Below are 12808 nucleotides of genomic sequence, written 5' to 3'. Positions count from 1 at the left end.
TTCAGAGCTGTATTAATGTAGACAGTAGGAACAGGTGTTTGTGTCTAGATTCAATGAAGAAATTGTTATTAATTGGTCTAAAATATGCTAGCTGCTGTAACAAACCCAGAATTGGGGATTAATAAATAAATGTTTATTTCTTGCTCATATAAGTCAATGTGAATATTTATTACTGATCACTCAGAGGCCCAGGCAACTTCCATTTTGTGTCTCTGCTCTCCTCTGAATCCTTGGAGTTCTCACTGTTCAGCTGGTAGATGGGAAAAGAGAGAGTGAGGGATTCTGTGAGAGATTTTTATGGGCTGGGCCTGAAAGTGGTGTATAACATCACTTTGCCCATACTCCATTGGTCAGAACTCTGTCACATGTCCGTATCTCATTGTAAAAGAGATTGGGAAAGTGAGCTCAGGAAGACGGTTTGAAGAGCCTATAGCAGTGCCTGCTACAGGATTCTGTAGACCCCACAGAACTTTTCTGTCCAATGTGGCAGCCACTAGCCACAGGCAGGATAGTGGTTCCTGTATAAGGTGCAGGTGGAGTTTCCAGGACAAGGCCAGAGCCAGGGCTGTCAGAGTCACATCAGGGCTACCTATTCAGAGTTGAGTATTTCCAGAAAGCAAGGTTAGGAGTTCCTATAAAGGATCAGGCCAGAGATTCCCATGAGGATTTCTGTTGAGAGGAAAAGGTTTTCTACAGAGAGTTCTAGTACAGTTGTAGGCAAGGCTTCCTATAGAGGGTAAAGGCTATGGAGCTAATGCATGGTAAAGATAGGAAGCCTTGTACAGTGCCTAGGAAAGGGATCCTGTGCCAGATGAGGCCATAGGTACCTGTATAAGGTGAGATCTAGGCTTAAAGTAGAGGGTCAGGAAGGGGTTTTATTTTCTTCTTCCTTTTTTAAAAAAGATTTTATTTATTTATTCATGAGAGACACACAGAAAGAGAGAGAAGCAGAGACACAGGCAGAGGGAGAAGCAGGCCCCATGCAGGGAGCCCGATATGGGACTCGATCCCCGGTCCCCAGGATCACACCCTGGGCCGAAGGCAGGCGCTCAACCGCCGAGCCACCCAGGGATCCCTCTTCTTCCTTTTATTTAAAAAAGAAAGCGTTTTAAGTTTAAGACTGAGGTTCCTGTTGAGAGTTGGATTGTAGTGGGGGGTGGGCACCTGGCTGGTGCAGTTGGTTGAGTCTGACTCTTGGTTTAGACTCAGGTCATGATCTCAGGATCCTGGGATCAAGCCCTGGGTTGGGCTCTGTGCTCATTGTGGAATTGCTTAAGATTCTCTCTCTCCCTTTCCCTCTGCCCCTCCCCACACCATGCCCTCACATGCTCGCTCTTTCTCTCTCTCTCTCAAATAAATCTTTTTATTTTTTTATTTTTATTTATTATTATTATTATTATTTTTAATTTTTATTTATTTATGATAGTCACACACACACACACACACACACACACACACACACACACAGAAAGAGAGAGAGGCAGAGACATAGGCAGAGGGAGAAGCAGGCTCCATGCACTGGGAGCCTGACGCGGGATTCGATCCTGGGTCTCCAGGATCGCGCCCTGGGCCAAAGGCAGGCGCTAAACCACTGCGCCACCCAGGGATCCCTCAAATAAATCTTTTTAAAGAAGAGTTGGATCATGGGTTCTTATGGACTCTACAGGTTAGGGTGTGAGGTCAGGGATTGTGCACAGTGACATCAGGGGTCATTGTCAACAGTGGAGGCAAGAGCTATATTCAATTGGAGTTTCTGAAGAGGTTGAGGATGGAGTTTCTACCGAGAGCCAGGTCGGTGGTTCAGAACTAGATTTTTATTGTGGTTGGAGTGTTTCTATTTTTTTGAAGATTTTATTTATTCATGAGAGACACAGAGAGAGGCAGAGACATCGGCAGAGGGAGAAGCAGGCTCCCCATGGGGACCCCCATGCGGGACTCAATCCCAGGACTCTGGGATCACGACCTGAGCCAAAGGCAGACATTCAACCACTGAGCCACTAGGTGCCCCTGAAGTGTGTCTAAAAATGCTATCTGGAGGGCTGGGCTCCAGTATAGTGTGAAGACAGAGATGTCCTGTCCAAGGTCAAGGTAGGATTTCTGTAGAGAGATTGAGACTAGTGAAAAGGTGTCTTTAAAGGATTGGTACAAGGGTTTCCTTATAGTGTGAGCTCACAGATTCCTAATTTGGCTAAGTCAGAGGTTCCTGTGCCATGATAGGACAGGGCTTCCTCCTATGCAAGGTAAAGGCCGATATTCCTGTCTAGGGTCAGGATGGGTTTCCTGTTGCTAGTTAGAGAAAGGGTTCCCTTAGAGTGTCAGGCTAGCCATTTTTCTGGGAAGTGAGGGCTGGGGCTCCTGAACAAGATGGGGCCAGGCACATATCCAGCACAGATTCTGAGAGAGGTTTCTGTTCAAGATGTGGATAGGGGCTCCTACAGAGTGAGAGAGCTGCTGGGTTTCTGTGGGGTTTCTGTGGGGTGGCCAGGCAGGCAAGAGGTTTTTGCAAGGCCAGGGCAGTTCTGGACAATCCCTGTAATGAGCATAGACTGCTGTGATTCTGCAGCAGGGTAGCATGGTGGGTAGCTGAAGGAGTACTGTCCTGAGGACATCTGCTTACCCCTACTCTGTTCAGGATATGCAGGCCTGCAGTCCTTATCTCTGGGGCCCTAAGGGAAAGCCATGAAGAGAAGCTGCCTAAAAGCAAATTCAGATTTGAGTGGATTGAGGAGTGAGTGATGAGAGACAAGAGGGACAGAGAGACAGACAGACAGAGAGAAGCAGCCAAGTTAAGTGTGAGCAAGACTCACGTGGGGGGAAGTGGCATCCAAAATGCACTCCTTAAACTCAGTGTGGTCAGGGCAAGTTATGCTGGTTCTGAACCTTACTTTTTCATTAATAAAATGAAAATGGAAAATGAGTATATTTTCTTTTCCTTGGAGGTGTTTTTTTTCAGGTGTTCACAGAGCTAAAGCAACTGATGCTTCCTAGCCAGCCATTCCTTGACCCACAGCAAGCACTCAGCAAATGGTGCTGCTTGCTGTCAGGAGTGTGGGTAGTATGGAGGCTAAGCCACAGAGCCTGGCTCGGCCCCATGTCACCAGCTGTGTGGTCTCAGGAAAGCCACTCAACCCCTCTGGCTTGGATGTCACCTGACTCAGCATAGGCTCCTATGTCAGGGTTTTCCATTTTGGAAGAACACATTCCACTCTGCGGGGGAGCAGTTGGCCCAGGTGACTAGATGCATTGGCGAGAGGAGTGGCACTCCCGGAGAGCTCCCAGCACCTCCAGGATCTAAATATCACCCCCAGAAGCTATTCTGTTCTCCTCATCTTCCCCTCTCCTTCTCTACCATTTCCCACAGAGCTGCAGGCCGATCTGGGCTGAGAGAGATAAGAGGTGACTGACAGGGAAAGCCCAGGGGCAACCCCATGGTCCCGCACTGGCCTTCTGACTCTCGTGATGGCTACCATTCTGGCCCCTACCTCTTCCTCCCATTTCCTGTCTTGCACATGTCTTTTGTCCTCTGGAAGAGGGACCCTCATTTAGACCAACCAAAACTATATGTTGATCCTTCCACGAGGGAGTACATGTAGGGCTGCCCACGTCATCAGCCACTCATAGACACTGTGACATGGCACATGCCATGTGATCTGCACTTACACACACAGAGACTCGCATAGAAATAATGCTGTGTAGACCTCTGCGGTCACCCTGTTCTGCCTCCACACACCACCACACACAGGCTTTATTCCACATGCCAAAAGTGTTGGATCCATCTGCTTCTGTGCCCACCACACAGGCCATCACGTTTTCTCAGAGATCACCCCAAAATGGTGCACAGTCACACCAACACAGCACCACACATTCTTCCGCACATGCCATCATGTACACACACTTACACATTCTCTAACGCCATCACCTATGCCCCGGCTCTTGCTGTCGCCTGGTGTCACACATACTATCTTGCAAAGCCTCACCCTCCTCAGTCACACACTGGATCTCACACTGTGATGTGGGGCTACACATGCTGTCTCAGACAACCCAGGAGCTGTCACACGCAGTTTCATGTACACCATTTACAGTGGCACGTCATAAGCCACAATCATGAAGTGTTACACATGCTGCCTCAGCTCCCCATGGCCACACATTGCAGCCATACACTGTCATCAAAGACTCTGACATCCTGCCTACTATCACTCTTTATTCAGTCTCACACAGACTTATGCCTCTGCTTTCAGGACTTTGGTGGTTTTATTTTACAAAAATCTTTGAAGATCCAGGCCAAGGGATGGCTGGGGCCCAGAGGGTGGGGTGGTACAGACTGCTGGCTACATAGGAGAGGGACCCCACCCTCCTGCCCTGAGGCCATGCTCTGTGCCCTCAGGAGCTGAGTGGAGCCACCACAGTGGTGGTGGTGGTGGGAGGAACAGGACCTGTGGGAAAGGAGCTGGCGGAGGACCCCAAGAGGGGTCCTGGGAAAGGCATGAGGTGGCTAACAGGCCCCGACAGCACCACGGGGCCCAGGCCTTGATAGAGATGGGCAGTACTGGGCGGGCCCAATGTCAAGCTTGAGGCCACCTCGCCACAATTCCCACTCCCGCTGCTCCCAGCCACCACCATGAAGCCACCAGCCGGTCCTTCAGCTCCTCCTGTACCTCCCAGACTTGACCCTCGTTTCTTTTTCCCTTTTCCAGATGCCTTGCGGTTTCGAGTCTGTATACCATCCTTCCGCATGGTCAGTGGCCGGTTCACCTGCCAAAAGGGAGGCTGTGAGTGTTTCCCAACTCCACATCTTTGCCTCTCTGTCTTTTTTTTTTTTTTTGAAATATTTATTTCTTCATGAGAGACACACACACACAGAGGCAGAGGCATAGGCAGAGGGAAAAGCAGGCTCCCCACAAGGAGCCCGATGGGGGACTCAATCCTGGACCCCAGGATCATGCCCTGAGCCAAAGGCAGATGCTCAGCTGCTGAGCCACCCAGGCATCCCAGCCTCTGTGTCTTGACTAGGGAAGCCACCTCCATCCCCCATCTTCAAGCCCAAAGAATCGGTTCAGGGACTAGGGGGCATGACCCTGGTATGGTGCGGGGATTGTCCTATGGAATTCCAAGGTTATGAGGCCCTGGGCTTGGGCAAGCCTCTGAGAGCTGCCTCTGGTTTAGGGCAGGAGGATGGAAGTTAGCTGATGGCTAGAGAAGAGGAAGGAGCCAGAGGAGGGAGGAGGGGCAGTAGGGAGTGGAAGGGTGTGAGGAGATGAATGGAGGAGGGAGGAAGGAGGATGGAGGAGGAGGGGACTAGAGAAGGAAGGAGGGGGCAGAAAAGGAGTAGACAGAAGGGGAAAAGGAGAGATGAGGGAGGGCAATGGAGGGAAGCAAAGGTGGAAGTGGAACAGGAGCAAGGGAGGAGGGAAGTGGGATGACAGAAGGAGAGGAGGGAGGAGGGAGGCTCCAGAGGAATAGGGCAGGGCAAACCTGGTGTAGCTTGTAGTAGAGGCCACAGGCATTACACACAGGGTCCCCACTGGCATTTCTCCGCCACAGTGTCGTGGTGGTTGTCTGGCAGTTGGTGCACTGAGTACCTGCCCGTTTGCTGACAATCTGGGGGAGAGAGAATGTGAGGGTCAGCCTACTAGGAGGTGGAGAACCCAAGGGGTCAGTGTCAGGTTGAAGGCAGGGCTTCCCCTGTAGAGTAAGAACAGATGTTCTTATAGGACGATGACTGTGGGTTCTCTTTAGGGCAAGGACAAGGCCTCCTGGCCAGGTTAGCGGATTTTGGTATTGGGGGTGAGACTGCATCAGTGATTCCCAACTTTGGCCATACGTGGGAATCGCTCAGGGAGTTGAGAACAATCCTGCTGCCCAGGTGACACCCTAGATCAATGAAATCACATCTAAAGGAGGGCCCCAGGCGCCTGTGGTTCCAAGTGTCCTGAGGTGAGTCCCGTGTGAAGCCAAGGAGGAAACCCTGCTGTGCAGGGAGAGGATGGGGTTCCTGCGTGTAACTTATGAAGGTAGGTTGAGGATAGGCATTCCTGTGCACAGCTGGGTTCCCGCATGGGTGGGGAAGGGATGGGCGGGGTGGGACATGGGTTCTCAAGAGCGTGAGGATAGGGATCCTTGCACAGGTCAAGAACAGCAGGTCCTGGGTAAGGGGAGGCAGGCCTGGGGTCTTACCAGGCGCTTCTTGGGCCGGATGAGGGGCCTGTTCTGCCCATTCATCTTGTGATAGAGGCCACAGGCATTGCATAGGTAGTGGCCCGTCCTGTCCCGCCGCCACAGTGGAGTGGCTGTTGCTCCGCAGTTTACACATTCCCTGGCCTCTGATGGGGTGGACAGAGGGGACGGGGGAGCCCAGGCTGAGCCCAACTCTGCCTTGGACAGCCCCCTCCACACACACACACACATACCTCAACCTCCCTGTCCCTTTTTGGGGACCTCACCGCAGGGGGGCAAGGGCAGTGTTCCACGAAGCTTGGGGGAGGAATAGGCCGCTGGATTGAGGGGGCTCCCGGTGGGAGAAAAGAAGGTACTGGAAAAGTCAGGACCCCCGTAGGCACTGCTGGGGACAGGGATTGATGAAGGCAGTGCAGGCCCCAGCGTCAAGAGATCTGGACTTAGCCGCTCTGTCTTTAAGGTCTCCAGGAAGCTGCTGCCGCCTTTCCCATCTGGGTCTTCTGGGGCCTGGGGAGGGGAGTCCTCGCGGGTGGGGCACACAGTCGAGGCAGGGTAGAGCCCTGTCTTGCCGTAGGTCCAGCCAGTGTACGGTGAGCCCCCTGGGATCCCCTCCATGCAGTTGAGCAGTGGGTACACCTGAAAGACTATTATGGAGGGTGGGTATGGGAAGGAAGGAGGGATCAGTATAAAGCTATCCTGCTTTTGGGGTGCAGCGGTGCCCGGTCAGTTCTGACAGAGCAGCCAAGTTTTTAGTCTTCCCATAGGTGACCAGAACAGCTGCTGGCCACTGGGTAGCTCCAGGATTCTGAGCCCCACTTGTCACTTTGGCAACTACAGAACCTCTGCCGGTTTCCAAAGGGGCTTTGAGGGTGACCGTTGGGATTCAGAGCCCTATGGATCACTTGACAGTTAGGGCCACCATTGCCTACTTTCAATGCTGCTTTCCAGTCTGGTCACCCCAAGACAGGTTGGGGGAGCATTGGGCATTCCCAGGTCTGGGCTTAACTGGGGCAAGTGGCTAGCTCAGTCATCTGAAGGTTTCTGGCCATTTTTAAGATGACCTCTTAGTGGGATTCTGCCCTAGTTGAGGGTCCCCAGGGCAGCCCAGACAGCACGGAGTCAGTGCTAAGACAGCCACCCAAAGGAGTTACCTGGGGAGTGCCTGTAGGCTTCGGCATCCCTGTAGTAGGCCAGAGCCGCTGCGGCCGTGGCCGTGCTGGGGGCCGTGGAGGAGGCTGCTGCATCCAAGCCCTCTGGCCCAGAGGGGAAGAAGACCCCCGACTCCGGTGGTGACGATACCAAGGCCGGGTCCACAAACTGGGGCAGGGGCTCCGAGGTCCCCAGGGCCCCTAGGCCAGGGAACTCCATGGGGCCTCGGGTATGACCTGTGAGGACGGGAGGGGTCCTCAGACTCCAAACTTCTTCTCCCCTTTCCACACTGCCCCTCCTCCCTCCTTTCTCCCTCCCCTGCTCCATTCCCTGTCTTCATAGCCTTCTTTTCCTCCGCCCCATCTTTCCCGTCCTCCCTTCCATCATCCCCTCCTTCCTACTGCCCCTTCTCCTCCCCTTCCTACCCCACTTGTCTTTCTTCCCCTCCCTCTCTTCCATTCCCTCTTCTCTTCTGCCTCCTTTCTTCTCTCTCCCTCCTTCCACCTCTTCTTTTCCTTCCTCTCATCACTTCCCTTCTCTCTCCTCTCTTCTTCCCTCTCCTCTCTTTCCCTCATACCTTTTATTCTCTCTCCCTGGCCCTCCTCCCCTTCTCTTTCTTCATTTGTTCCCCCTCTCTCAGCCACTCATCCTCCTTTCCCCTTTCTGCATCTCCTCCCCTCCTCATTTTCTCTTTCCTTCCTGACTGTCCCCTTCCTCCCTTCCTTTTCCTTCATCTTCCTCCTCTCCCTCCCTTTCTACTCATCTCTTTCTTCTCTCCTCATTTTCTCCTGTCCTCCGCCTCTTTTCCCCCAATAGGAGTTTGGGTGGGCTGGGCTGGGGTGCAGAGCCAGAGTCCCTGGAACCACTTGTCAGCCCTGGGACCTTGGGGTTCACCCTCCTGTGCTCCCCAACTTCATTCCTATCTGTTGCATCTTCTAACTTTCTCAGAAACCCATGGTTTCCGGCTTGACTCCTCCCTCCCCCCACCTCCGTTGGGTCTGCAGACAGAGGGCCCCCTCAGTTCCTCCCTGCTCAATGGGGGGGGTCATTACCCCTCACGGCTTATCTCTGCCATCCCCGCCCAACTTTTGAAATCACCCCAAGGCCACTGGCTTCCTCTGAAGAGGGGGACAGGTCTGAGGTGTTCCCTCTACCCATACCCTCTGCCCTGGGGAGGTCTACCATAGTTCTGCTTTCGGGTTCCTTCACTTCCAACCATCCGCAGGCCTCAGTTTCCCCAGCTGCCAGATAGGAGGTGGTTACAGGGGCCCAGCTAAGACCTGTGAGATGGCGGCTTGGTCTCTGCCCCTTTGTCTCTGTCCCTCCTTGTGTGTGTATCTGTGTCACTAAGGCTTACTCTCCTCACACACTTTCTTCTCCAGCCCGGCCCTCCATATTTCTGCCCTTCTTTCTATGTCTTACCCTCTCTCTTTCTCTGCTTTTGTGAATGCCTGATTCCACCTCCTTTCTCTTTTTTTTTTTGCCACGTTTCTATCTCTGATTGTCTCTCTCCATCTTTATCTCTATGTCTTGCGTCTTTTTCTGTTTCTCTTCTCCCTTCCCTCTCCAGTCATGTCTCTGAATGTCTCTACATCTCTCCCACTCAATCTCTTTCTGCTTATCTTCTCTCTGACTCTCACTCTTTTCCTGCCCTCTGGCTTTATTTCTAGTCTGCCTTACTAGTCCCACCTCCTCTCCCATACCTCACTTCACATAGCCTGGGAGTGGGGAGAGCCAGAAAACCTACTCCTGCCCCTGACTTGCCCTATGAATCTGAAGGCCTCAGTTTCCCTGTCCTTGAGGTGGAGTGACAGAGTAGAAGGCCATCTTCACAGCCCCAGCCTACATGACCCACTGTGAACACTGTCGGCTCAGGGTTGGGGGTTGTGCTGGGGAAGAGATGAGCCGGCAGCTCTGTCCACCACCAATCTCTGGGCCCCGGGGTCTCCGATGACTGTTCCCAGAGTAGGTGTCTTGCCGCTTCCTCAGTTTCCAGCTGTTTCCTCTGTGCCTCTCCACAATTCTATCTGTGAAGATCTCGCCTTCTGTTCCTGGGTCTCCTTCACTTTCACGCTGTCTCCTTCTGTTTCTCCTTTCTTTTTCTTCATGTCTGTCCCTAGCTCTTTTTCTCCCTCCTTCTCTCCCTCCCTCCCATGCTCTCTGCCCCTCTCCCCTCCCCCCTCTCCTCCTCTCTCCCTTCCTTCTCTGTCTGCCTGTCTCTTGTTCTTTCTGTCTCCATCACCATTGTACCTTTATCCCCCCTCATCCTCACCTCACCTCACCCTGTCCCCCATGGTCTCCCTCTAGTCCCATGGCCCCACATCCCTGCACCTAGCACCTTGGTGGGTCCAGGGCTGCCCACCCGTCCTATGGCAGGGGCCCAGCCCCCCCACCCCCAGTTATCACTCTCCGGACAGAGATAAAGTTTATCTCGAAGCTGGGGGATATGAAAGCTCCTTATCAGCTGCCCCACTAGAGTAAGTGCTGCCCCAACGGGCAGCAAGCAGCAGGCTGGCACCCTCAACTCTCCCTCGGCCCAGCCCCTCACCCCAGGTAACATCCCTGTCCCAGCCTTCAAGGGAGGGTCTCATTGGACTGGAGGGAACAGAGATAGGGTCTGGGGGCAGATGAGTCTTGGGAGGCTTTGATGTGGAATTTGAGGTCAGATAGAGGGGTGGGGGACTCAGGGAGAGGTTGGGGGCATAGCTCTAGTTTGGGGAAAGCAGATAATGGTATTTGAGGAGCAGAGACATTTGAAAGGTCACATTTGGGGATCAGAAATAGGCTGGAAAAGCAGAAACAAGATTGGGGATGTGAGGTGAAGTTTGAGAGCCAGAAAGTTGAGAAGTTGGGAATGTAGTTCAGGGAGTCAGAGATGAATTCAGAGGATCATGGAAAAGTTTGGAGGTTCCATGGGTTTCGCTGGAGCAGAGATGGAGTTTAGGGGTCAGAGCTGGGTTTGGACAGGCAGGAATGTGTCTGATAGAGATAAGTTATGAGAGCAGAGGAGGAGTTTGAGAACTGAGATGGAATTGGAATGGAGAAAGATTTGGGACCAGAGGAGATCTGGGGACCAGAGACATATTTGGGGGCTGAGATGGGGTTTAGGGAAGGTAGGCATGAGGATTCATGTGGCAGACAAGACTTAGTGTAGTAGACTTGGTGTTTAGAGTGACAGACATTTTGGTGTGCAGGCAAGGGGCTGGGGGGAGAGAAGTGGTTTGGAGGGGATCAGAGAGAAGTCACAGGGAAAAATATGACGCTTAAGAGGCACAGATGGGGATAAGGGGATGAAGCTGGGGTTTAGGGGACCAGAGAATGTGGAGCAGAAACCATAATGGGGAGCAGACAAGGGCTTGGGGAGCAAAGTGAGCTTTGGGGGCAAACTCAGAAACAACTCCAGGTGAGTGAAAAGCAGATTTGGGGCAGAGATAGGATTTGGGGGAGAGAGGCATGTTGTAGGGGGCAGAGATGGGGAAAAGGGAGCAGAGTTAAGGCACCAGGAGTAGATATCTTAGAGAGGGTGGGAGTTAGGGCAGAAAAGAGGTTGGGCTTGGGGGGCAGTTTCAGGGTAGAGATGAAGGTTGGAAAGACAGGTAGTTTGGAGGAGCTGTGAAGGGTATTGGGGGTGGTAGACACTTCGGGGACCAGCGGCAGGCTGGGGATCCTGAAGCAGGCTGGAGGAGTAGCTTTGAGGTAAGGGACAGCAGGCCTGGGGTTTGCCTTGCTGGGGGCTCTGGGGGTCTGAGACTGACCTGGGCTTGTTGGCGCAGAGGGTTCGGCCGCGTTGGGGATGTGGCGAGTTCAGTGTGATCCCAGGGGGTGTCCTGGCTGGCCTTGGCCTTTGAGGTTCCCTTCCTCCTTCCCTCCCTCCCTCCCCTCTCCCTCCTCCCTCCTCCCCAGGGAGTGGCTGGTGCCCCAGTGGGTGGGGCAGACCAGGGGAGGGGGCGGGCTCCCTGCTGGTGGGGCACCTCTTGGGCAGTGGGAGCCTCCCTCTGCCCCACCTGCCTACCCCATGGATTCTCAGACCCTGTTCACCTTGGGCTCCCATAGACTTCAGTGTCCAGCCAAACAAAATGGGCCAAAGCCAAGACAAAATGAAACTAGCAGATAGGGTTTTATGACTCCGCAAGGCTTTTCAGCGTGTGTTTCCAGAGTCCCTACTGTGTGCTGGGTCAGATTTGGGCTTGGGCCCTTGCGTATATGAATCTTTCTGGCCCCAGGGAGAGGAGGGGTGTGACTATACCCATTTTGCAGGCGAGAAGAATGAGGCTCACAGAGGTTCGGTGGGATTAGAACCAGGGCCCATGGGACATCTTGATGACCCAGGCCCAGCCTGAAGGCTGGGCCAGACCAGGGCTGGCGGGAGGCAGGGGCACACTTACTCAGTGCCCCACTGGGGCTTACGCCAGCTCCGGCCTGCCCTGGGGCAGCAGATAAGTCTTATCAGATGGAGGAGACTGTGGCTGTTGGCTCCGCGGTAACAGGCTGTCTTGGGATGGGGGGCGGGGCTGGGGGGGCACCCAGGGACAGCGGCTTCAACTTGTTGCCACCATGCTGCTTTGGAGGCGGGAAACAGGTGCGACCCAGGGTTGGTGGCTCTGTGGGTCCCTGAAGAGTGGGATAGAGTGGGGGAAGGGAAGAACTGCAGGGCTAGAGAAGGAAGAGAGGCAAGAGAGCAAGAGACAGAGAGATGGGAATGGAGAGACTTAGGGAGAAAAAGTGAGACAGCTGGAAGGAGGCAGAGAGAAGGCACAGGAAGGAGGGAGAGATGCCAAGAGAGCCAGCAACAGTTAAAGATCCATAGAGAGAGGGGCAAAGAGAATGAGAGCCACAGCAGAAGGTGAAAGATACAGCCTGACATTGATGGAGGCCAAGGACACAAGTGGAGAACTCCAGAAGGGAGACAAAGATGATGATGTAGAGGGAGACGGAGTCTGAGAGGAAGTCCACAAGACCCCAGATGTCAGCCTGGGGTCTGCTCTGGGCTGGTGGTGCTGGGGTGGGTGGGACAGGTCCGTGTGGGGTGATGTGGACTCATAGGATCTGTGGCTCTGCCCTCAACCTACTGAGAGGGCCCTCCAGAACTTTTGCTCCTCAGTCCCCACCTTTCTGTCTTGCCTTACCTCTCCCAAATAGTAGCACCAGAAACGACAGCCTGTGTTTCATGCTGACACAGAACCAGGCCAGGCCTGCTCTGAGCACTTTCTCCATGTAAAATCAATGGACGCACATACAGACACTAGGTGTCCAATTTGGGTCCCTGTAGAGAGGGTAAGACCACACACACTGGTGGTTCCAGGACGCCACAGGACAGAGCACTCTCCTGACCACCCATTCTACAGATGGGGAGATTGAGACCTGCCCAGGGCATGGGGCAATGATGGAGCCCTGGGTCAGTGGGTCCTGCTCCCCCACTGGCTGCCCCAGTAGGAGCTTGCTGTCCTCATCTTGCCTCCATGGGCCTCATTGTCCTCAGAAGCAA

General features: G+C 53.6%; 1 protein-coding gene across 1 annotated transcript; it reads right to left on the bottom strand.

The window, feature by feature from the left end:
- Window positions 1–4232: 4232 nt before the first annotated feature.
- GATA1 (GATA binding protein 1) lies at window positions 4233–11188 on the bottom strand. The gene is made up of 6 exons (XM_025468743.3): window positions 11079–11188; window positions 7326–7559; window positions 6441–6818; window positions 6175–6320; window positions 5473–5598; window positions 4233–4752 (listed from the first exon to the last, which is right to left on the bottom strand). The coding sequence occupies exons 2-6, from the start codon at window positions 7540–7542 to the stop codon at window positions 4381–4383; spliced, it is 1239 nt and encodes a 412-aa protein (XP_025324528.1). The 5' UTR covers window positions 7543–7559; window positions 11079–11188; the 3' UTR covers window positions 4233–4380.
- Window positions 11189–12808: the final 1620 nt, after the last annotated feature.

The sequence above is a fragment of the Canis lupus genome, chromosome X (genome assembly GCF_003254725.2).
Source record: "Canis lupus dingo isolate Sandy chromosome X, ASM325472v2, whole genome shotgun sequence".
In the NCBI taxonomy this organism is placed as follows: Eukaryota; Metazoa; Chordata; class Mammalia; order Carnivora; family Canidae; genus Canis; species Canis lupus.
This window is presented reverse-complemented; position numbering and strand designations above follow the sequence as displayed.